The sequence below is a fragment of the Coregonus clupeaformis genome, unplaced genomic scaffold (genome assembly GCF_020615455.1).
Source record: "Coregonus clupeaformis isolate EN_2021a unplaced genomic scaffold, ASM2061545v1 scaf0369, whole genome shotgun sequence".
In the NCBI taxonomy this organism is placed as follows: Eukaryota; Metazoa; Chordata; class Actinopteri; order Salmoniformes; family Salmonidae; genus Coregonus; species Coregonus clupeaformis.
This window is the reverse complement of record NW_025533824.1, coordinates 57,980-84,115: the sequence shown is the minus strand read 5'-3', so window position 1 is coordinate 84,115 and position 26,136 is coordinate 57,980. Positions and strand designations below refer to the sequence as shown.

General features: G+C 45.0%; 3 protein-coding genes across 5 annotated transcripts in view; 1 reads left to right on the top strand and 2 right to left on the bottom strand.

Annotated features, from left to right (window-relative positions):
- kiaa1549lb (KIAA1549-like b) overlaps positions 1–4,412 on the bottom strand; it is a 123,252-nt gene extending 118,840 nt beyond the window's left edge. The window contains exon 1 of one of the 2 annotated variants that reach the window (XM_045215113.1): positions 3,796–4,412. In XM_045215113.1, the coding sequence (XP_045071048.1) occupies positions 3,796–4,036 (241 nt within the window). In that variant the 5' untranslated portion in view covers positions 4,037–4,412. The remainder of the gene's footprint in view (positions 1–3,795) is intronic. The other variant, XM_045215112.1, reaches the window with a different exon arrangement.
- A 524-nt stretch (positions 4,413–4,936) lies between these two features.
- hipk3b (homeodomain interacting protein kinase 3b) overlaps positions 4,937–26,136 on the bottom strand; it is a 68,871-nt gene continuing 47,671 nt past the window's right edge. The window contains exons 5-16 of one of the 2 annotated variants that reach the window (XM_041859585.2): positions 26,026–26,112; positions 16,417–16,601; positions 16,086–16,248; positions 14,509–14,632; positions 14,211–14,332; positions 13,831–13,961; positions 13,327–13,497; positions 12,909–13,226; positions 12,614–12,760; positions 12,019–12,257; positions 10,241–10,377; positions 4,937–10,126 (exon numbers count right to left, since the gene is read on the bottom strand). In XM_041859585.2, the coding sequence (XP_041715519.2) occupies positions 9,644–10,126; positions 10,241–10,377; positions 12,019–12,257; positions 12,614–12,760; positions 12,909–13,226; positions 13,327–13,497; positions 13,831–13,961; positions 14,211–14,332; positions 14,509–14,632; positions 16,086–16,248; positions 16,417–16,601; positions 26,026–26,112 (2,307 nt within the window). In that variant the 3' untranslated portion in view covers positions 4,937–9,643. Of the gene's footprint in view, positions 10,127–10,240; positions 10,378–12,018; positions 12,258–12,613; positions 12,761–12,908; positions 13,227–13,326; positions 13,498–13,830; positions 13,962–14,210; positions 14,391–14,508; positions 14,633–16,085; positions 16,249–16,416; positions 16,602–26,025; positions 26,113–26,136 lie in introns of both variants that reach the window. The other variant, XM_045215114.1, reaches the window with a different exon arrangement.
- On the top strand, positions 22,626–26,019 carry LOC123484607 (extensin-3-like). Its single transcript, XM_045215115.1, has 2 exons — positions 22,626–23,131; positions 24,913–26,019. The coding sequence occupies exons 1-2, from the start codon at positions 22,664–22,666 to the stop codon at positions 25,699–25,701; spliced, it is 1,257 nt and encodes a 418-aa protein (XP_045071050.1). The 5' UTR covers positions 22,626–22,663; the 3' UTR covers positions 25,702–26,019.

The window sequence follows — 26,136 nt, the reverse complement described above, 5'->3', positions numbered from 1 at the left end:
AGTCAGCCACCAATTGTGCAAGTTCTCCCACTTAAAAAGATGAGAGAGGCCTGTAATTTTCATCATAGGTACACGTCAACTATGACAGACAAATTGAGAAAATAAAATCCAGAAAATCACATTGTAGGATTTTTTATGAATTTATTTGCAAATTATGGTGGAAAATAAGTATTTGGTCACCTACAAACAAGCAAGATTTCTGGCTCTCACAGACCTGTAACTTCTTCTTTAAGAGGCTCCTCTGTCCTCCACTCGTTACCTGTATTAATGGCACCTGTTTGAACTTGTTATCAGTATAAAAGAAACCTGTCCACAACCTCAAACAGTCACACTCCAAACTCCACTATGGCCAAGACCAAAGAGCTGTCAAAGGACACCAGAAACAAAATTGTAGACCTGCACCAGGCTGGGAAGACTGAATCTGCAATAGGTAAGCAGCTTGGTTTGAAGAAATCAACTGTGGGAGCAATTATTAGGAAATGGAATACATACAAGACCACTGATAATCTCCCTCGATCTGGGGCTCCACGCAAGATCTCACCCCGTGGGGTCAAAATGATCACAAGAACGGTGAGCAAAAATCCCAGAACCACACGGGGGGACCTAGTGAATGACCTGCAGAGAGCTGGGACCAAAGTAACAAAGCCTACCATCAGTAACACACTACGCCACCAGGAACTCAAATCCTGCAGTGCCAGACGTGTCCCCCTGCTTAAGCCAGTACATGTCCAGGCCCGTCTGAAGTTTGCTAGAGTGCATTTGGATGATCCAGAAGAGGATTGGGAGAATGTCATATGGTCAGATGAAACCAAAATAGAACTTTTTGGTAAAAACTCAACTCGTCGTGTTTGGAGGACAAAGAATGCTGAGTTGCATCCAAAGAACACCATACCTACTGTGAAGCATGGGGGTGGAAACATCATGCTTTGGGGCTGTTTTTCTGCAAAGGGACCAGGACGACTGATCCGTGTAAAGGAAAGAATGAATGGGGCCATGTATCGTGAGATTTTGAGTGAAAACCTCCTTCCATCAGCAAGGGCATTGAAGATGAAACGTGGCTGGGTCTTTCAGCATGACAATGATCCCAAACACACCGCCCGGGCAACGAAGGAGTGGCTTCGTAAGAAGCATTTCAAGGTCCTGGAGTGGCCTAGCCAGTCTCCAGATCTCAACCCCATAGAAAATCTTTGGAGGGAGTTTAAAGTCCGTGTTGCCCAGCGACAGCCCCAAAACATCACTGCTCTAGAGGAGATCTGCATGGAGGAATGGGCCAAAATACCAGCAACAGTGTGTGAAAACCTTGTGAAGACTTACAGAAAACGTTTGACCTGTGTCATTGCCAACAAAGGGTATATAACAAAGTATTGAGAAACTTTTGTTATTGACCAAATACTTATTTTCCACCATAATTTGCAAATAAATTCATTAAAAATCCTACAATGTGATTTTCTGGATTTTTTTCCCCTCATTTTGTCTGTCATAGTTGACGTGTACCTATGATGAAAATTACAGGCCTCACTCATCTTTTTAAGTGGGAGAACTTGCACAATTGGTGGCTGACTAAATACTTTTTTCCCCCACTGTATTTCCCCCAGTGGTTAAAGACAGGATTTGGGAAGGATAAATCTGAACCTAGATCAGATCTGGGGTAACTTCTATGCAGAGAAGTATAGTAAAGTGGTGGGCATGTGTCTACTACATGCAAGGTTCCTTTTGTATGAGGAGTGCAGTCATGAGAAATACATTGACTATGCACCGGAGAGTTAGTGGCTGTGCTGCTTCTTTCTAAAAAGGTGCTTCTTTACCAGATTGAAGAGCAATTATCCCGACAAACTTTCCCCAACTCTCCTGGTCGCTGGAGACAAGAGGATTTATGTGTGCCACTACTGCAAGCTGACCCAGATGCACTGTAGGCTTGTACAAGCACACAGCACAGGCACATTATACACATGTACACAGAGTGTATAAAACATTAGGAACACCATTCTAATATTTTTGCCCTCAGAACAGCCTCAGTTCGTCGAGGCATGGACTCTACAAGGTGTCCAAAGCGTTCCACAGGGATGCTGGCCCATGTTGACGCCAATGCTTCCCGCAGTTGTGTCAAGTTGGCTGGATGTCCTTTGAGTGGTGGACCATTCTTGATACACACGGGAAACTGGTGAGCGTGAAAAACCCAGCAGAGTTGCAGTTCTTGACACAAACAGGTGCGCCTGGCACCAACTACCATACCCCGTTCAAAGGCACTTAAATATTTTGTCTTGCCCATTCACCCTCTGAATGGCACACATACACAATCCCGGTCTCAATTGTCTAAAGGCTTAAAAATCCTTATTTAACCTGTCTCCTCCACTTCATATACACTGATTGAAGTGGGTTTAACAGGTGACATCAATAAGGGATCATAGCTTTCACCTGGATTCACCTGGTCAGTCTATGTCATGGAAAGTTTTGAACACTCAGTGTATATTATACATGAGATGAGATGTACAGGGAGATACGGTAACCTTCTAACTTCTAGCTCTTTTAACCCCCTTATGTGACCAGTTAATCAATACCATCCACCAACAACAACATGCAATCTCAGCATTACTCATAGGGTACTGCAACGAGACACTGTGCAGAGGAACAAAGGAAATGTGTGACCATAGAGTCTATCTATATGACCCTGGTGTAACAGTATAGATATCCATCATAGGAAAGGGCAGGGGCAGCAGTTGAGTGACATAGCCCACTGGGCACAGACGTCAGTCCAACGCCTATTCCACGTTGGTTCAACCTAATTTCATTGAAATGGCATGGAAACAACGTTGATTCAACCAGTGTGTAACCAGTGGGAGGTCAGTTAATCTATGGACAAATATACAAATAAAAACCCAACAGCTACAGTCTATATTGTATGATCTAGAGTCCTATAGGCCATTACCCACAATAGCCTACATGCACTCCAAGACAGGCAGAGGGGAAGTCATTATTAGATCAAATCGTTGCATGATCATGATGAACAATAGATCAAGGTCATCAGTAAACAGAGGAAATAGCACAAACACCTCAGAGACAGTCTTCAGAATGAGAGGAAGAAGCAGTAGGTGAGTTACATCATAAGCAAGCAGGCAACAAAGAAGCCAGCTGCATTCTCGCGCAGTGTTGCAGCCTGCCGCGAGCTCAGCACAAAGCACATTCCCTATAGGCTTCATCCATTCTCTCTGTACCTGCTCGCTCTCTCTCTCTCAGCTTTAGTAGTGCTGCATGCAAGTACTTAATGATACCTAAAAGTTCCGCAATAGATGTCCCAATGCTCATCATCTTTCATAGGAATTGAACAGCATGTGGTCGGTGTAGCGTATTAGCATTCCTTACGTTTCGAAGGGGCATGGTAGAGCTTTGATGGTTCACTTTTTCTGGGGATGAAAGAGTGTATTCAGGATCTGTGTCTCGATGGCGTGCATGTGTAGATGTGGCACTATTATTAAAAACCATATGCTATTCCAACACGTTATCCTGCATTTTGTAGCCTACACTTTACATAACATTTATCATCGAATATTGTCTACATCCATAACAATAGCGGGCCAATCCACTGCTGTGGATTTTGCAATAAATCAGTGACTGTGCGCTGCCTGAAATGTTCATGAATAATATGGAATATTTATCGGAACAGGAGAGGGGTAAGGTTGGAGTGACAATAGGCCTTTGTAGTATTTAGCAGAAATGCTATGCATGATGCATCCTCTGTTAAAGCCTACAATAGCCAGCGATGGACAAAACAATGGTCAAATTCGTGTGCTTCCTTACCCTCTGTGGCCTGCGCACACTGCAACAGAAGTAAGACCATTCCTATGTATAACAGACAGTTTGCACACATCCCCTCTCCTCCATCTCGTCTCCTGGTTCTCCGAAACAACCCCTCTACTCGCACTCCTATCCATCCCGGTGAGCGCCCGTCTCCAGCGGCCGCGCCGCAGGTATCCAGTTTGGGGAAATCTCTCCGCTCACTCCTCAAACTGGGAGCCATTTGCGTATCCAGTGAATGCATGGTTGAAGTTTAGGTCGTGAACAAGACATCTGATCAATCAATCCGTGTCTGGACAGAGAGCGAAGCGGTCCACGGGTCTCGCCTGCTGTCCGCCGCTCGAAGGAAGAGGCATTGAGCTTTATTTTAGGGATGCGTCTCGGGGAGTGTTGCCTTCGGTCCACCCATCACTATGCGGCGCAGCGCGGCACTATGAGAGATGCGCGGTAGAGTGTGCAAACGTCTAACATTTAGCTCAGAGCAAAAACCATTGTCCTTAAATCGATAAGGTCAGACCAGCTTCTAGGGCCAGTTGTGACAATATATTGTTGGGGAGTGAAAAATCATTTCTGCACTGTTTTAGTGACACCTCCAAGTCAAGTGTGTGAGAGAAAGCGTGTGCATTAGTAATGAGGGAGTTACGACCTCTGGTGGTTGTGGTAGGAGGTTGCTGTTGTCAGATTGGAGGAGATGATGGGCAAACTGGAGGCAGAGTTCAATTGCGTTCTTCTCAGTCAGTGGGCAGAGGTCAGATTGAAAGTGCTGATGTATAGATGCTGTTTGATAGTCCAAGGATAATGCACCATGCTCGCTTCTGTGTCCTCTCCAGATTCTGAGTAGGAAACACAGACATCTGTCAGAGATTAGAGAGGTGGTATGGACTCACATGATTGTACAGTCCTCTTCTCTTTTAGATGTAAGACACAAAGGACCAATGTGAGGAGATTCAAAAAGGGAGGAACCACCTGGAATGAAGTCAAGAAAACCACCCAGAATAGAGTCCGCTGGAGATGCACCGCTAAGGCCGTTTGTTCCGCTAGGAGCTGAGAGGAATTAGTCAAGTAATTCAAAGGAAACCTTTCATCAATCCCATAAAAGACGAGTAAGACAAGATAGAAAGAAATCACACCGCGCCAAAGGGGATTTGCAGCAATAGATTTTTGTTTTTATTCAAAGTGAATCTTGACAATAATACACCATAAAGTCTTATTTTGACACTCACCAAAAGAGTCACCTGGAAAACCCGCTTAATGTGACTAAGTAGCGAAGGCTTGGTCACACCTAAATCACTGAGAACTAGAGGAAACACTATCAAACTGTTAAGAGACATCACATCCAGAGAATTAGTTTTCCCAGTCCTCCTCATACTGTAAATATTGCACAGTGCAATTGCTACATGGCAAACTAGTGTGGCATAAAACCAACAAAAGCAAAACTGAAACAAAAATGATAAAAACAAAAAGCCACAAAAAATCTACAAGTATTAAAAACAGTAACAGTTCAGATTTTAATAATCAAATCTATTATTTCGATGAGTGATCTAACCAGATGATTCTATAAGTTGCTGCGTGAATTTTACTTTGAACGGACACAGTCGACCAGAACGCCCAAAAAGGAGAATACAAGTTGAGAACCGATCAAAACTAATCAAACCAAATAGTAAGCATTGAAGAGTAACACAGTATCACATTAGACTAACACATAGACCCTGAATCAACATCTTCACACCAGATAAGAGGATTCTTTAAAATCATAAATTAATCATACTGCTAATTTAAACTGCTATGTTTTCTCTTGTTGTTAAGTTTCATCTCAAAATGTCGTATGAGTTCTCTGAAAACTGTTCATTCATGTGTCCAGTCATTGTCATACGGAGTTATAACTGGAGAAATAAAAACAGTCTAGGATCTCTCATACTTTGTATCCATCTTTGTTTTTAAGTGTGGGAGAGTTTGTGCAGGCGCATTGCTGGTGAATACCATTACACAGGAATAAAGTTACATTTCACATGCTTATATCACTGGAGAACACATATCAAGCACTGGAGGAGGTCTGCCAAGTTCATGCCTTGTTGTCATTTCAGCTTTTTACCTAAATAAAATGTCATAACAAAAGCATGAAACTGAAAACATCGTTGATAAAACACCTGTCCGGCAATATTTTGGTGTTGAAATGTGGAATACGTTATGCTCCTAAAGAGTAATGAATTTCAAGTGACGCCACAATCATCTCCAGAGAGCTCCTTAACACAAGGAAAACTAAATGTTTCTTCCAGAGCAATTCTCTCTTCATCTTATATTAACAGACTCTGTACGGTCAATCACCCCTTTGCGAACAGCAACAGTCTTGTAGTTAATGTCTAGAAGTCCTCTGAACTGAGTTCAGAGTTATACTTAACTACTCAGTCCTACAATGAGTCCACAATCTGTTATCCACTGATCCTGACTGTCATGGTTGCAAGGTGTTTGGTTTATTGACTATGGGAAAAAGGACTGACTGGGAGTCAGTAGTATTTCCCCACAGACTAGTGGAGCTGACTCGGTGGTGTATATGCACAGTATCGGAGTTGGCATGGAGAGATCTAAGAACACTTGGTGGTACAACAACCATAACGTTAAAGTATTGCATTTGCTGTTCAACAAGAGTGACTGTATCGAGAGGACTGTTAAATCGGCACGTCACTCAAAGAGACTCTCAGTGTGTGTGTGTGTGTGTGTGTGTTTGTGTGAGACTTTGGTGGCCTATATCTATTAAACACCTATGCCCTCTACTCTATTGTCATGACAAAGCTTATCAAACAAGTATATTTTTTTTATCCCTGTTATGACAGGTTGAATGACAGTCCGGTTGTGAAACGTTCCGTTTTCTATAGGTGATTTTTGGTCAAGTGGCCATTACTAACTTAATTCTGCAAGATGGATTTATGTTAGATCCTCAACCCCTCCTCCCCCTTCAACTCGGAGCAGGTAGAGGAGAGGAGGGGTACTGTTACTGTCTAAGGGACAGTCCCCATTTCTCTGACCCTCTGATTCTCAAGGCACAAACACAGTGCTGCTCACACTGTCTGAACATCAGTAAGGAACATAACACTGGGCAGGGATTTCCATTGATGAACACCACTCTTATGAGACACTTCTAAAGGGTAGAGCGATACAATGGAGAAATCTCCAAAACAAACAGAAGGCAGATTATTCCAATTATGTAACCAATGTAAAGGGGAACCACTGTCACGTCAAGGACAGTCACAATATTGAACAGATAAAAAGGGTTTGAGTAAAATCCATATTGTAAAAGGAAAATAATAATTTAAAGTGATAAAATATTGAATGGGAACACCTTGGGCATAATTCATGTCAGTCATATTTTCTGTTTCATTCCCCACAGGGCCATGAGGAGTCAATGCTCCAACCCTTTACTACCAGACTACTGACAAGTTGTTAGTGGTGTGTGACTCGGGGATTACACGTTACATAAGCATTCCATTGAGTATGCTGCTATCGCACAGTGCTCCTGCCATAGATAACATACGTTATTATAACTGTATACTGTAATTACTACCGTAATGAAAAACCTTACATAAATCCTGCAAGCTATAGCTTTACATGTTTACAAAACGCCAATATGAAAACATACAAAAAATTAAATTACATTGATACATCCATTTATATGCAGTGACGAGCCCGAAAAGGTTAATAAGGATAAAATACTGATGCGAAAACACACACACCCAAAAACAGAACGAATGCAACTAGCATCCATCATCAGTAATACAGTAGTTACAATGACACTTCAAACATGAATGCAAAAAAAAATAAAACACTCAAATCAAAACCACTTCTATTTCAGATAATTAGGGACCTATACAAAAATAGGAACGCTAGTTTTGAACTAAGAGAAATCACCTAATTTCACAGCTGTTGAAGTGGCATCATATAGCAGCTTATCTATGATACATTCAAGAAAAATGATACGGCTTATTAAAATCACAGGAAAAAGCGAAACATAACCTCAGCCATTTTTTTTATTTTTTTAAATACTATTTTTTGAAATGTAACCCCAGCTCTACGACTACAGTATACTAGAGGTCTATTGTGTAAAAACAGAATATATCTAGCTACCTTGCTCAGGAAATGAATTACAGTCTTTGGTGCTGCACAAGCAACTTCATTTGAAAAGACGAAAAACGCACATAACTAGCAAAAACAAACGGAAAAATGCACACAACATATATATATATATATATATATATATTCTCCCTGACGGAATGTATAAAATAAGCAGTCGACACCAATAAGCCTTAAACAAATGATATAATGTAAAGGGAAAAAAGTTAACTTTGTCACGTGCATAAATGAGAGAATTGCACGTGATAAACTCACACCTTATTAAGCGTCTGCACTAAGTAGACTAGCTCTATAATATATATCCATATATGTGTGTGTGTATATCAAATACTGCATGGCCTGCTCAGGCTTAGAAGAATCCATACCATTAATTAATTTGCATTTTGTCCTCACCTAGTCAAAGCCCATGCCCACCACACCTGTAACAGCTAGAAAAAAGAAAGAAAAACCCACTCAAACACAAACACATTGTTTTTTAAATACAAAAGACAAAAAATAAAAATCAACATCTATTTAGAGATTGTATTGCAGTTTCATCGAACAGTACAAATACTGTTAGTAGTAAGAGTTTCACTAAATAGAAATGGATTATGAAATATTAAGCAAATATTCAATGCTTGCTCTTTGTACACTAGTTCATTCAGGGGGAGAACAAAACGGACCAGCGAACAGTTGCTACAGCAACGCATGCCGTCCTTCTTTAAGGAACAAAAACGTAACTCACTACACACTGAAATATACACTGAATCCAAAATATAAGCACCGCTTTCCGCGATACATCACGTCCATGCAGGCTATGCGTGGATATATACTCGTGTGCATATATATCCACTCACACATAGGATGCATCGACTGATTGGAATTTCAAGTGCTGCAGTCCAGTACATTAACATATTGATGAATATATTCATATATAAGTAGTAACATTAACCACCTCAAATATATAAGGCACTATATGGCTGGGGACAAGTATACGATGCAGCGAGTCTCGTGACACCAACAACAAGCGCCATGTCTAACACATCTTCCTGTTTACATTTTGATCTGCTCATGCAAGAACACATGCAGCGTGAGGAGCAACAACCCTACTTTAAAATCGGTTAAGTGACCCGACATTTTTAAACACCAAAGACACTGAGAAAAGGTACAAATACTTCAAATGCGGTACAACACACACCGTGGACAACATGTGCATCTGTCGGCCTACTGAGCTAGAGACTGGGATGGCTTTACAAATGTGGATGTGTCTTGCACACGTTCAGAAGGCAATATAGAAAAATAGCTGGGATAAGGGGGTGCCAAGTCTGACCTAGCAACACCACCCCGATTAGTCACCTGTTTTCTGAGGAGTATTCGTAGAAGATCTAATGTGAAGGTATATCAAATGTGCAAAACACATTGAGAGTGACTTCCTTATCTACTTACATTCATTCATTCCATCCATCCATCCATCCATCCATCCTTCCTTTCCCCCCTCCCCTCATCCTCCATTCCACCCAAACTCTTTTATTTTATTTTTTTATAGCTCATAGTTCAATTGCACCCAAGTCTACATGATTAATAAAAATAGCTTGCTTTCTCTGTGGTTGTGCCATGGCTCTGGACATGAAAACCATGTTGTTGTGGTTGTTTGTTGTGTATTCCGAGAAGAAGGCCCCTCCTCCTGCTCGCTTGGCCCCCGGGTGGTGCGAGGTGTATCTGGGGGGCGGGCCACGCCGGGACCCTGTCAGATGTAGGGGTACTGGTTGAGTTTGGTGGGGCTGAGGGGGAAGCTGGCGTAGGCAGGTGAGGCGATGTAGGAGTGCGGGGGGAAGAGGGCCTTGAACTGGCCCTGGGGGTGGATGGTGGGTGAGGGCAGCAGCCGGGGGTTGATGCCCACAGTGACCTGGTGGACGATACCGCCTGGGTGAGAGATGCTGTAGGCGGGCTGCAGGACGGGCCGCGAGGCCCCAGGGGAGGCCAGGATGTGGGCCACAGGGGCTGCTGTGACCAGGGGCCCAGGGGGGGGGTAGGACAGAAGGGTAGGCTGGCCGTGCGGGTGCGGGTGACCTCCCAGGTGGGAGTGGTGGTGGGGGCCTGTAGTGTGGTTGGGGCTGCCGTGGGGTAGGGTAAAGGTGTGCCCATGCATAGTGGGGGGGATGTAGGCCTGCGGGCGCCGGTGGGCGTAGTTTCTGTTCCATTCCTGGTGGCAGGAGCCGTAATGCTGGAGCTGGAAATAGAGAGAAAGAGGGATTGTTAGGTATCATACACATATTACATCTGTCTGTCTGTGGGTGTGTGTGTGTGCGTGCGTGTGTGCGTGTGCGTGCGTGCGTGTGTTGACCTGTCCAAAGGCCATGGGCTGCTGTTGCTGGGGCTGGAATGCAGTGATCTTCTGTGGCCGGTTGAGGAGGGGGATGGAGTGGTGCGGTTGACGCCCGGGGATACCTCGCCCTTTGAACTGGAAAGAAGACTCTAAGACTGGAGGGAGGGAAGGGGGGGGGAACAGAGAGAGAGAGAGAGAGAGGGAGAGAGAGAGAGAAGGGGAGGTGGAGAGGGATGAGTTTACACACAGACGTCAACCCCACATCATGACGGGTAGCAGCAACAACCCACAGAGGAGATTGACAGTAGAGTTAAACCCTGACTGTAGATTCATCCCAGTGACAACAGTATCCATCAACCAGTGTGGCAGTAGGGATTGTGCATGCTCATCACTGACTTACACTGGGTTTGACCAAACACAGCTCTTTAAAAAGTGCCATCTGTTCCCCAAGCATAATTTGGATGTTTATAAATAGACTAGAACTGATCTGGGCTGGGATCTGGAGAAGGGATGGAAGCCAAATCGGTAAGTAAGCTGGTTCGTATTTATAGTGGGGGTCATACCATTGGCTATTAATATCCCCCTAGGGGCACTAGAATAGCAAGTTGTGGCATTTTCTGTGGGGTTTAGCTGGGGAGTGTTTCTGAATGTCAGCTATGGGAGGGGGAGGGGGGGGGCCTGGCTCGGACATGAAAGGCGATAGGAGACAGTGTGATTTTCACTCAGGATATAAATGACCTATAAACAGGGACCTTAAAAAGCCCAACCCCAGGAACAGAGGGAGAAGACCACAGCTGTTATGAAGCCTACATACGACATACATAACCCCTCAGTAACACCCCACGAACGCATTCATATACATCTAAGTGTTCATGACAGCCAGCGAACACAATGTGGCGCATGTGTGCGTGTCTGGTTGTCATCCATGTCTATGAAAGCCTAAGTCAGGTTGTAAAGCGTTCCAGGGGATGTTACGCCTGTCCTATGTAGCTTCATAAGCTCCAGATCCACACAGGTAGAATAAAGGATATATTCAAAGAAAGGGCTCTCAACCGAAAGCCAGCAGGAACCAGACTAGATCTACAGAAAAACACACGTCCATTCCAGAGGCCGAAGCCAAGAGGTCAGAGCTGAGAGGTCAGAGCTGAGAGGTCAGGGCTGAGAGGTCAGGGCTGAGAGGTCAGGGCTGAGAGGTCAGGGCTGAGAGGTCAGGGCTGAGAGGTCAGAGCTGAGAGGTCAGGGCTGAGAGGTCAGGGCTGAGAGGTCAGAGCTGAGAGGTCAGGGCTGAGAGGTCAGAGCTGAGAGGTCAGGGCTGAGAGGTCAGGGTTGAGAGGTCAGGGCTCCAGTCATAATCACCTGTGAGTACCTCTGTGCCCTATAAACGAGGAGTAATCCGACACCATGTGACCTGTGGAGCAGACATCATCAGCCGTGGTGATGGGGTATCTGACCCGCTATGACCCCGTTAACCTACGTGTCTGATCACTGACAATCCTGACTGAGATTAAGGCTAATGCTGTGTGACTGGGTTCCAGTTTCCAGTGTTATCCGTTGCCCTGCCCGCCCTGGGCTAGGTGTGTCTGTTGTGGTTCCCTTTGATGAGAGAACTGTGGCCACCTGTTCATCACTACTGAACCTGTTTGTTCAACCATAGGGCTGTGTGAACCAGGTGTGTGTCAAGTGTATGTCTGGGGTGAATCAGCCGGGTGTCTGTTTGCTGTGGGTGAATCAGGTGTCCGGTGTGTGTCTGTGTGTGTCTCTGTGTGTGTGTGTGTGTCTGTGTGTTAGATGCTTACTGGTGTTGCCTAGCGTCTCCTTGATGTGGGGGTTATTATTCTGCATCCTCATGGGCGGCACCACCATTGTGCGCACCGCCGGCTTTCTGGGCTCCGTTACTGGGGCGACGCACGCCACACGGGGCCCACAGTTCTGGTTGCCGTCGGCAATGTAGGGGCTGTGGCTAGGGCCAGAGGAGTCGGAGGAGGGCGAGCCGTCCACCGTGTCACAACCGCTCTCCTGCTCCTCATCTGACATACTGTAACAGACCAGAGCAATCACACTCAGAGAGGAGTATACATACTATACTGTAACAGACCAGAGCAATCACACTCAGAGAGGGGTATACATACTATAGTGTAACAGACCAGAGCAATCACACTCAGAGAGTAGTATATATTCTATACTGTAACAGACCAGAGCAATCACACTAAGAGAGGAGTATACACTCTATACTGTAACAGACCAGAGCAATCACACACATAGAGGAGTATACATTCTATACTGTAACAGGCCAGAGCAATCAGACTGTATGACAGGTGTAGGTGCAACATTTAGGTTAAGGCCGAACATATGTGTGTGTGTGTGTGTGTGGCTGTTGTCATTGGGTCATACCTGTTGGGGCGTTTGCAGGGCGAGGTGCTGGACTGGGCTGAGGCAGAGGAGCTGGTGCTGAGAGTGCTGTCTGGACTGCTGAGGGAACACACTCTCTCCATATTCACTGTGCTCTGACACGCCTCACATTCAGCACTGCCCTTACACCTGGGGGGCGGGAGAGAGAGAGAGAGAGAAAGAGAAAGAAAGAGAGAGGCTTGGTTTAGTTACATACAGATGCTGAGATGATAATGACTTTGATATTTTAAAAATACTGATTTTGAGTGGACTGTAGCTGCTTGAGGTAGTTACTTACTCCCCCAGTGAATGTCTCCGTGTTCTCTCTTCCTCCTCCTCCTCTTCCTCATCACTGCTGATACTAATGACACTGACGGTGGGGCTGGCCAGATCAGACATCACCATGGCCTGCCGCTGCTTATAAGAGACAGACCGCTCCTCAGAGTCCGCCTTACAGCAGCTAGGCTCCTCCCCCTGCTCCGGTTCAGGCTCCGGCCGTACAGCTCGCCCCACCTCCGGGCATATCTCCTCCGGGACATTCCTCGTGGTGTCGGCCATCTTTGGGGACTGGCATGCTGAGTTTTGGATGTTGGTGTTGTAGGCAAAATTGTTGCCTCTAGGAAGAAAGATATAACAGGAAGGAGATTTTATAATCAGATTGTGTGTGTGTGTGTGTGTGTGTGTGTGCGTGTGTGTGTGTGCGTGTGTATGTTTACCTGTTGAAGCAGGGTTTGTTTCTCTTGTTAGCAGAGGGCTGTGGCCACACCACGTGTGCGATGCCTATGCTGATTGGCTGGTGTGCAGACATGGTCATCTGATTGGTTAAGAGTGGCTGATGGTGGTGGGGTATCATAGAGCTGTAATGGTTGCCATGGGGATGCACTTTCCTGCAAATGACAAAACAGGGGGTAACGAGCCAAAGGTCATTAGCTATATTAGAGACTAAACTGGCTGTGATCTCACTCGCCCGCTTCAAAGGAGAGGCATGTGACTCATTCTCCATCAGTATGATAGACAGCCATCACACTGTGTCCCATATTCTCAGAGAAGTCTTTGTCAAGGGGAGAGCATAGCAACAAAACTGACAGACTGATAGACAATGCAGTTTAAAAAATAATCATTTGGAGCTTCCCTATTGGCTCCCTATGGGTAAAAAATAGATTAGTCACTGACAGTCTCTAAAGAGCACAGACAGTCAAAAGCTGACAGATAGCACTCACCCCCATTCTCCCAGCCTCTGTGGGCCTGCCACAGTGTCGGACGCCATGGTGGCTGGTGGGGGCGCCATTGGGGTCACCTGTTGCCAGGCGGGCACCAGGATCTGCTGGGGGCGGTTAGACCAGGTCTGGTGCTGGGGAGAGGAACAACAGACAGTGGGTGAGTGACCTAGTTTCCATGGTTTCTATTGCTATCTAAACATATTCATTTTGTTCAAAACATCCCCAGCACAAATGCATCCAGGCTGTATCTTGCTGATTCTCCATCATTTCCAGTTTCTCTGTCGGTCTGAATCACTCAATCACAGCTAGCCTGAATACTAGGCACTTTCTCTCTCTCGCTCGCTCCCCCCCTCCTCCTCTCTTCTCTCTCCCTCTGTTACCTGTGTGATGAGCCCAGGTCTGATCTGTAGGGGCTGGATGGAGGGGGCTTGGGTGACCAGAGGCACAGCAGTCTCCATGCGTACGGAGTAGCCCTGTGGCTTGGCCGTGTTGGTGGGGATTCCTGGAGGACCGAAAAGGGAAATATGTGTTCCACAGTAAGTCCAAGTCAGTAGATTTGGCTACAGAGAGGTGGATGGAAAGGAGGGAAGAAAGAGAGAGGAGGAGAGAGGAGGGGGGAGAAAGAGAGAGGAGGAGAGAGGAGGGGGGGAGAAAGAGAGAAAGATTAAGAAGTCATACCCTGCATCGTTGGGGGGCATAGGATGAGCGCTTGTTGAAATGAGTCGCTGCAGCCAAACTGGCCATTTCCTGTTTGGAGCGGTATCCCAGGGTGCATCACTGAGGGGGCAGAGGGGGCTAAAGCCTGAAGATAAACACAGAGACATGAGCACCCTGACATCTACTACAGAAGCTAATGGGTTAGAACAACACAAACAGAGAATGTCTATCAACAGGGATTTCATCAGCACAACATAGAAGGGGAATTGTGGCCTCAAGGTGTGTTTCTGAGACAAGAAAAAAAACAAAAAAACATTACCTCTCCTACTGTAAGTCTTGTGACAAATTCCAACATTTAATCCGCATTACCCTCACATCCCCAGCAGATGGCGACCTGCCTTTCTGGAGTCTGAGCCAAACAGCAGGGGCCGTATGCACCAAGCATCTCAGAGTAAGAGTGCTGATCTAGGATCTGTCCATATAATCTTATTCATTATGTTTTAAAAGGCAAAACTGATCCTAGATCAGCAGTCCTACTCTGGGACGCTTTATGAATAAACAAAGAACAGAGCCTGTGCCTGTGGTTCAGAGGTGCCTGGCCTACAATATTGAATACAGGGAATTAGGCCTGGGCTGAGTCCAACGTGATCAAATGTCTGGTCAGATTCCAATAAAAAAAAGTCCACACAGAGAACCGGGCCTGGCCCTCCATACACATGACAGTCAACACAAAGCACACTTTGAGAGGCTAATACTGGGAGATCTGGTACATTTTTCCACCAAATACTTCCTGTAACTGGAAGGAATTGGAAGGAGAAGTTAACCTCCATGTAAACACCCAATCAGAGCAGATGCGTTTTACGCATGCAAGGCTTCACTTGTGACCACCCATTCTGTTATTCCCCCAAGGGTAAATTCTGAACACAAATGTACTAGAATTATGGATGTGTGTTGATACATCAACTTGATTCAATTGGGCTTACATTTGTGCTTGTGGTATATGAAGTTCAGACGCTATCACATTGACATTGTACTAAAACTCAAATTGACTTCTAGTGTATTGACAATGAATGACTTGTATTTCCAGAAATAGCTCGTTGGGATTTAGAATAACAAAGTGAAAAACATGACAGTGAGGCCAGTTGAGCCCATTTGTGTATAATAGGATCAGACGGATCCATCGTTAACCACCTCTCTCCACAGCAACACGACACACCCGCGCTGTTGCCATGACGTCACCTTCATGACGTCACGGTGTTGCCACGACAACGGAGCATCAGCGTAACAGGGAACGATGCAAACAAGGTGAACGGCAACAGTCCCACGTGAGGAAGAAGGGGACAATAAAGCTCCATGTCATCCACTCTGACCACCTGGAGGTCTAGGTCATGGGAAAACAACACGCCTTGGTCTAGCTGTTTCTCAAATGGAAAACCTTGTCTGATAAAACAGTCTCCATTCAAATCTAATATAGTCTAACAGCTATAGCAGTGGTACATTGTCATATAGCCGTCTATTCATACAGATGTATAGCCCAACATATAGAAATGCCTCCCTCCATGTGACAGCTACTGTGTTGATGTGGTGGAGCTGCTTACTTGATTGTGGATGGCGGCCATCTTGCTGAAGGGCCCGGTCAGATTAACCGTGGTGGTGGTCGTGGTCACTGGTCTGATGAAGGGGGCCTTGTTCCGGCTGAGCGTGTCGTAAGGACCGGGACGAGACCGGGTTACGTCCATGATGTGGAAACATGATTTGACACTGTGATGAAGAGAGGAAAGAAGGAGGTTGGAGTTATTTTCATTACAGTCCAGCAGGCCCCAGCTATTATTTATGCTTGTCCCCCCTTTTACAAATAACTAAATGTTTCATCATGTCTCTTCTTTACGAAAAGGACAACCCGTATGAAAGCCAGTGGGGAAAACTCACTGGTTGCTATGGGGGAAGTCGAGCAGGTGTTGCATGGTCATAAAGGAGTGGCTGAGAGCCTCAGCAGGGGCGATCCTCTTCTCCGCATCGATCAACAACATCCTCTTCAGCAGGCCTACAAACTCTCTCCGGTCCACCTTCTCTGCCAACATGTCGCTACCTTCCAGATTCATCACCAAGTTCACCTGGGAGAGAGAGGCAGGTCAGTGCTCAGGAGAACTGATCCTATCTGTCATCTTTCCCAACGTTTGTGTCTATTTGATCTGGAGAATCTCAGGGAGGTTTTAAATCGGCTTTACAAATCAAGAGGAGAGACCGGGTCAAGTGTTACAACTTTTCATTCCTCTTAATGTAATGAGTTTTACCCATTTTAATTTGTAAAGTCTTAAAGAGATGTTAAATCCACTTTACAAGTCAAGGGAGACTTGGTTAAGGGGATAGACAGCATAAACAGTCACTATGCTAAACTGGATTAATCGTTAGACCTGTTTCCAATGTTAAAAATACCAGACATTTTGCATAGGTTTATCAAAAGTAAAAACATCAAACCAACCATTGTGATAAGAGTAACTTGAGAACGATGAGGCATTTTCCATATCTACATCACCCCCCCGTCTCTTCATATCTACATCACCCCCCCTGTCTCTTCATATCTACATCATCCCCCATCTCTTCATATCTACATCATCCCCCTGTCTCTTCATATCTACATCACCCCCATGTCTCTTCATATCTACATCACCCCCCCCTGTCTCTTCATATCTACATCACCCCCCCGTCTCTTCATATCTACATCATCCCCCCCTGTCTTCATATCTACATCACCCCCCCCGTCTCTTCATATCTACATCACCCCCGTCTCTTCATATCTACATCACCCCCCCTGTCTCTTCATATCTACATCACCCCCGTCTCTTCATATCTACATCATCCCCCATCTCTTCATATCTACATCATCCCCCCTGTCTCTTCATATCTACATCATCCCCCCTGTCTCTTCATATCTACATCATCCCCCCCTGTCTCTTCATATCTACATCACCCCCCTGTCTCTTCATATCTACATCATCCCCCCATCTCTTCATATCTACATCATCCCCCTGTCTCTTCATATCTACATCACCCCCCCTGTCTCTTCATATCTACATCACCCCCCCGTCTCTTCATATCTACATCATCCCCCCCTGTCTCTTCATATCTACATCACCCCCGTCTCTTCATATCTACATCACCCCCCCGTCTCTTCATATCTACATCATCCCCCCTGTCTCTTCATATCTACATCACCCCCGTCTCTTCATATCTACATCATCGCCCCCCCTGTCTCTTCATATCTACATCACCCCCGTCTCTTCATATCTACATCATCCCCCCCTGTCTCTTCATATCTACATCACCCCCCCGTCTCTTCATATCTACATCATCCCCCCCTGTCTTCATATCTACATCATCGCCCCCCCTGTCTCTTCATATCTACACCCCCCCCGTCTCTTCATATCTACATCATCCCCCCCTGTCTTCATATCTACATCATCGCCCCCCCTGTCTCTTCATATCTACATCACCCCTGTCTCTTCATATCTACATCACCCCCCCGTCTCTTCATATCTACATCATCCCCCCCTGTCTTCATATCTACATCATCGCCCCCCCTGTCTCTTCATATCTACATCACCCCCGTCTCTTCATATCTACATCACCCCCCGTCTCTTCATATCTACATCACCCCCCCTGTCTCTTCATATCTACATCACCCCCGTCTCTTCATATCTACATCATCCCCCCTGTCTCTTCATATCTACATCACCCCCGTCTCTTCATATCTACATCACCCCCGTCTCTTCATATCTACATCATCCCCCCTGTCTCTTCATATCTACATCATCCCCCCTGTCTCTTCATATCTACATCACCCCCCGTCTCTTCATATCTACATCACCCCCCCTGTCTCTTCATATCTACATCACCCCCGTCTCTTCATATCTACATCATCCCCCCTGTCTCTTCATATCTACATCATCCCCCCGTCTCTTCATATCTACATCATCCCCCTGTCTCTTCATATCTACATCATCCCCCTGTCTCTTCATATCTACATCATCCCCCCCGTCTCTTCATATCTACATCATCCCCCTGTCTCTTCATATCTACATCATCCCCCTGTCTCTTCATATCTACATCATCCCCCCATGTCTCTACATATCTACAGCATTCTACATCACCCCCATGTCTCTACATATCTACAGCATTCTACATCATCCCCCATGTCTCTACATATCTACATCATCCTCCATGTCTCTACATATCTACAGCATTCTACATCACCCCCATGTCTCTACATATCTACAGCATTCTACATCATCCCCCATGTCTCTACATATCTACATCATCCTCCATGTCTCTACATATCTACAGCATTCTACATCACCCCCATGTCTCTACATATCTACAGCATTCTACATCACCCCCTCATGTCTCTACATATCTACAGCATTCTACATCACCCCCCATGTCTCTACATATCTACAGCATTCTACATCACCCCCATGTCTCTACATATCTACAGCATTCTACATCACCCCCATGTCTCTACATATCTACAGCATTCTACATCACCCCCTCATGTCTCTACATATCTACAGCATTCTACATCACCCCCTCATGTCTCTACATATCTACAGCATTCTACATCACCCCCATGTCTCTACATATCTACAGCATTCTACATCACCCCCATGTCTCTACATATCTACAGCATTCTACATCACCCCCCCATGTCTCTACATATCTACAGCATTCTACATCATCCCCCCATGTCTCTACATATCTACAGCATTCTACATCACCCCCCATGTCTCTACATATCTACATCATCCTCCATGTCTCTACATATCTACAGCATTCTACATCACCCCCATGTCTCTACATATCTACAGCATTCTACATCACCCCCATGTCTCTACATATCTACAGCATTCTACATCACCCCCTCATGTCTCTACATATCTACAGCATTCTACATCACCCCCATGTCTCTACATATCTACAGCATTCTACATCACCCCCCATGTCTCTACATACAGTGGGGAAAATAAGTATTTAGTCAGCCACCAATTGTGCAAGTTCTCCCACTTAAAAAGATGAGAGAGGCCTGTAATTTTCATCATAGGTACACGTCAACTATGACAGACAAATTGAGGAAAAAAAATCCAGAAAATCACATTGTTGGATTTTTAATGAATTTATTTGCAAATTATGGTGGAAAATAAGTATTTGGTCACCTACAAACAAGCAAGATTTCTGGCTCTCACAGACCTGTAACTTCTTCTTTAAGAGGCTCCTCTGTCCTCCACTCGTTACCTGTATTAATGGCACCTGTTTCAACTTGTTATCAGTATAAAAGACACCTGTCCACAACCTCAAACAGTCACACTCCAAACTCCACTATGGCCAAGACCAAAGAGCTGTCAAAGGACACCAGAAACAAAATTGTAGACCTGCACCAGGCTGGGAAGACTGAATCTGCAATAGGTAAGCAGCTTGGTTTGAAGAAATCAACTGTGGGAGCAATTATTAGGAAATGGAAGACATACAAGACCACTGATAATCTCCCACGATCTGGGGCTCCACGCAAGATCTCACCCCGTGGGGTCAAAATGATCACAAGAACGGTGAGCAAAAATCCCAGAACCACAAGGGGGGACCTAGTGAATGACCTGCAGAGAGCTGGGACCAAAATAACAAAGCCTACCATCAGTAACACACTACGCCGCCAGGGACTCAAATCCTGCAGTGCAAGACGTGTCCCCCTGCTTAAGCCAGTACATGTCCAGGCCCGTCTGAAGTTTCCTAGAGTGCATTTGGATGATCCAGAAGAGGATTGGGAGAATGTCATATGGTCAAAATATAACTTTTTGGTAAAAACTCAACTCGTCGTGTTTGGAGGACAAAGAATGCTGAGTTGTATCCAAAGAACACCATACCTACTGTGAAGCATGGGGGTGGAAACATCATGCTTTGGGGCTGTTTTTCTGCAAAGGGACCAGGACGACTGATCCGTATATTGGAAATAATTAATGGGGCCATGTATCGTGAGATTTTGAGTGAAAACCTCCTTCCATCAGCAAGGGCATTGAAGATGAAACGTGGCTGGGTCTTTCAGCATGACAATGATCCCAAACACACCGCCCGGGCAACGAAGGAGTGGCTTCGGAAGAAGCATTTCAAGGTCCTGGAGTGGCCTAGCCAGTCTCCAGATCTTAACCCCATAGAAAATCTTTGGAGGGAGTTGAAAGTCTGTGTTGCCCAGCGACAGCCCCAAAACATCACTGCTCTAGAGGAGATCTGCATGGAGGAATGGGCCAAAATACCAGCAACAGTGTGTGAAAACCTTGTGAAGACTTACAGAAAACGTTTGACATTGCTAACAAAGGGTATATAACAAAGTATTGAGAAACTTTTGTTATTGACCAAATACTTATTTTCCACCATAATTTGCAAATAAATTCATTAAAAATCCTACAATGTGATTTTCTGGATTTTCTTTTCTCATTTTGTCTGTCATAGTTGATGTGTACCTATGATGAAAATTACAGGCCTCTCTCATCTTTTTAAGCGGGAGAACTTGCACAATTGGTGGCTGACTAAATACTTTTTTCCCCCACTGTATCTACATCACCCCGTCTCTACATATCTCACCACCCCCGTCTCTACATATCTACAGCATTCTACATCACCCCCGTCTCTACATATCTACAGCATTCTACATCACCCCCGTCTCTACATATCTACAGCATTCTACATCACCCCCATGTCTCTACATATCTACAGCATTCTACATCACCCCCATGTCTCTACATATCTACAGCATTCTACATCATCCCCCATGTCTCTACATATCTACAGCATTCTACATCACCCCCATGTCTCTACATATCTACAGCATTCTACATCACCCCCCCATGTCTCTACATATCTACAGCATTCTACATCACCCCCATGTCTCTACATATCTACAGCATTCTACATCACCCCCCATGTCTCTACATATCTACAGCATTCTACATCACCCCCCATGTCTCTACATATCTACAGCATTCTACATCACCCCCCATGTCTCTACATATCTACAGCATTCTACATCACCCCCGTCTCTACATATCTACACCACCCCCGTCTCTACATATCTACAGCATTCTACATCACCCCCGTCTCTACATATCTACAGCATTCTACATCACCCCCGTCTCTACATATCTACAGCATTCTACATCACCCCCATGTCTCTACATATCTACAGCATTCTACATCACCCCCGTCTCTACATATCTACATCACCCCCGTCTCTACATATCTACAGCATTCTACATCACCCCCGTCTCTACATATCTACATCACCCATGTCTCTTCATATCTACATCACCCCCATCTCTACATATCTACAGCATTCTACATCACCCGTCTCTACATATCTACACCACCCCCGTCTCTACATATCTACAGCATTCTACATCACCCCCGTCTCTACATATCTACAGCATTCTACATCACCCCCGTCTCTACATATCTACAGCATTCTACATCACCCCCCATGTCTCTACATATCTACAGCATTCTACATCACCCCCATGTCTCTACATATCTACAGCATTCTACATCACCCCCCCATGTCTCTACATATCTACAGCATTCTACATCACCCCCGTCTCTACATATCTACAGCATTCTACATCATCCCCCATGTCTCTACATATCTACAGCATTCTACATCACCCCCGTCTCTACATATCTACAGCATTCTACATCACCCCCATGTCTCTACATATCTACAGCATTCTACATCACCCCCATGTCTCTACATATCTACAGCATTCTACATCACCCCCATGTCTCTACATATCTACAGCATTCTACATCACCCCCGTCTCTACATATCTACAGCATTCTACATCACCCCTCATGTCTCTACATATCTACAGCATTCTACATCACCCCCGTCTCTACATATCTACAGCATTCTACATCACCCCCGTCTCTACATATCTACAGCATTCTACATCACCCCCCATGTCTCTACATATCTACAGCATTCTACATCACCCCCCCATGTCTCTACATATCTACATCATCCCCCATGTCTCTACATATCTACAGCATTCTACATCACCCCCATGTCTCTACATATCTACAGCATTCTACATCACCCCCCCCATGTCTCTACATATCTACAGCATTCTACATCACCCCCATGTCTCTACATATCTACAGCATTCTACATCATCCCCCATGTCTCTACATATCTACATCATCCTCCATGTCTCTACATATCTACAGCATTCTACATCACCCCCATGTCTCTACATATCTACAGCATTCTACATCACCCCCATGTCTCTACATATCTACAGCATTCTACATCACCCCCATGTCTCTACATATCTACAGCATTCTACATCACCCCCCATGTCTCTACATATCTACAGCATTCTACATCACCCCCATGTCTCTACATATCTACAGCATTCTACATCACCCCCATGTCTCTACATATCTACAGCATTCTACATCACCCCCCATGTCTCTACATATCTACAGCATTCTACATCACCCCCCCATGTCTCTACATATCTACAGCATTCTACATCACCCCCATGTCTCTACATATCTACAGCATTCTACATCACCCCCATGTCTCTACATATCTACAGCATTCTACATCACCCCCCATGTCTCTACATACAGTGGGGAAAATAAGTATTTAGTCAGCCACCAATTGTGCAAGTTCTCCCACTTAAAAAGATGAGAGAGGCCTGTAATTTTCATCATAGGTACACGTCAACTATGACAGACAAATTGAGGAAAAAAAATCCAGAAAATCACATTGTTGGATTTTTAATGAATTTATTTGCAAATTATGGTGGAAAATAAGTATTTGGTCACCTACAAACAAGCAAGATTTCTGGCTCTCACAGACCTGTAACTTCTTCTTTAAGAGGCTCCTCTGTCCTCCACTCGTTACCTGTATTAATGGCACCTGTTTCAACTTGTTATCAGTATAAAAGACACCTGTCCACAACCTCAAACAGTCACACTCCAAACTCCACTATGGCCAAGACCAAAGAGCTGTCAAAGGACACCAGAAACAAAATTGTAGACCTGCACCAGGCTGGGAAGACTGAATCTGCAATAGGTAAGCAGCTTGGTTTGAAGAAATCAACTGTGGGAGCAATTATTAGGAAATGGAAGACATACAAGACCACTGATAATCTCCCACGATCTGGGGCTCCACGCAAGATCTCACCCCGTGGGGTCAAAATGATCACAAGAACGGTGAGCAAAAATCCCAGAACCACAAGGGGGGACCTAGTGAATGACCTGCAGAGAGCTGGGACCAAAATAACAAAGCCTACCATCAGTAACACACTACGCCGCCAGGGACTCAAATCCTGCAGTGCAAGACGTGTCCCCCTGCTTAAGCCAGTACATGTCCAGGCCCGTCTGAAGTTTCCTAGAGTGCATTTGGATGATCCAGAAGAGGATTGGGAGAATGTCATATGGTCAAAATATAACTTTTTGGTAAAAACTCAACTCGTCGTGTTTGGAGGACAAAGAATGCTGAGTTGTATCCAAAGAACACCATACCTACTGTGAAGCATGGGGGTGGAAACATCATGCTTTGGGGCTGTTTTTCTGCAAAGGGACCAGGACGACTGATCCGTATAAAGGAAATAATTAATGGGGCCATGTATCGTGAGATTTTGAGTGAAAACCTCCTTCCATCAGCAAGGGCATTGAAGATGAAACGTGGCTGGGTCTTTCAGCATGACAATGATCCCAAACACACCGCCCGGCAACGAAGGAGTGGCTTCGGAAGAAGCATTTCAAGGTCCTGGAGTGGCCTAGCCAGTCTCCAGATCTTAACCCCATAGAAAATCTTTGGAGGGAGTTGAAAGTCTGTGTTGCCCAGCGACAGCCCCAAAACATCACTGCTCTAGAGGAGATCTGCATGGAGGAATGGGCCAAAATACCAGCAACAGTGTGTGAAAACCTTGTGAAGACTTACAGAAAACGTTTGACATTGCTAACAAAGGGTATATAACAAAGTATTGAGAAACTTTTGTTATTGACCAAATACTTATTTTCCACCATAATTTGCAAATAAATTCATTAAAAATCCTACAATGTGATTTTCTGGATTTTCTTTTCTCATTTTGTCTGTCATAGTTGATGTGTACCTATGATGAAAATTACAGGCCTCTCTCATCTTTTTAAGCGGGAGAACTTGCACAATTGGTGGCTGACTAAATACTTTTTTCCCCCACTGTATCTACATCACCCCGTCTCTACATATCTCACCACCCCCGTCTCTACATATCTACAGCATTCTACATCACCCCCGTCTCTACATATCTACAGCATTCTACATCACCCCCGTCTCTACATATCTACAGCATTCTACATCACCCCCCATGTCTCTACATATCTACAGCATTCTACATCACCCCCATGTCTCTACATATCTACAGCATTCTACATCACCCCCCATGTCTCTACATATCTACAGCATTCTACATCACCCCCCCATGTCTCTACATATCTACAGCATTCTACATCATCCCCCATGTCTCTACATATCTACAGCATTCTACATCACCCCCATGTCTCTACATATCTACAGCATTCTACATCACCCCCCATGTCTCTACATATCTACAGCATTCTACATCACCCCCCATGTCTCTACATATCTACAGCATTCTACATCACCCCCGTCTCTACATATCTACACCACCCCCGTCTCTACATATCTACAGCATTCTACATCACCCCCGTCTCTACATATCTACAGCATTCTACATCACCCCCGTCTCTACATATCTACAGCATTCTACATCACCCCCCATGTCTCTACATATCTACAGCATTCTACATCACCCCCGTCTCTACATATCTACATCACCCCCGTCTCTACATATCTACAGCATTCTACATCACCCCCGTCTCTACATATCTACATCACCCATGTCTCTTCATATCTACATCACCCCCATCTCTACATATCTACAGCATTCTACATCACCCGTCTCTACATATCTATATCACCCCCGTCTCTACATATCTACAGCATTCTACATCACCCCCGTCTCTACATATCTACATCACCCCCGTCTCTACATATCTACATCACCCCCGTCTCTACATATCTACATCACCCCCGTCTCTACATATCTACATCACCCCCGTCTCTACATATCTACAGCATTCTACATCACCCCCATCTCGTAAAAACATCAGCAGGGACATTTCCAACCCATGATCTCATTGTAAGGGAATTTCCAGCTGTGGTTTCACCCAAGGCTTGACTTTCAAACTAAGTGTTCGGTGCTGAACCTTAGCATGTCACTTAGCATATGACTAGAGATGTGAGAATGGGTTTTTTCCAGCAATGAGGTGTACGTACATGCTCTAGCTTATTCAGTCAAACAGCTGAAGGTGAACTTCCTCTCTCTCAGACCTACTGCTCTATATCATCTAACCACCTGACCATGAGCTTCCTGAGTTCTAGTTGGAACAGCTGAAGGTGTGCACATCCTGTGGAACAAGACTTACGTGCACTATGTCATCCAAACAGCTGAAGATGTACTTCCTTGCTTCCTTTGATTTCATCCCTGTCTCGGTCTCATGCTCATCAGTCGACTGGAGAAAGGGGGAAAGAGAGAG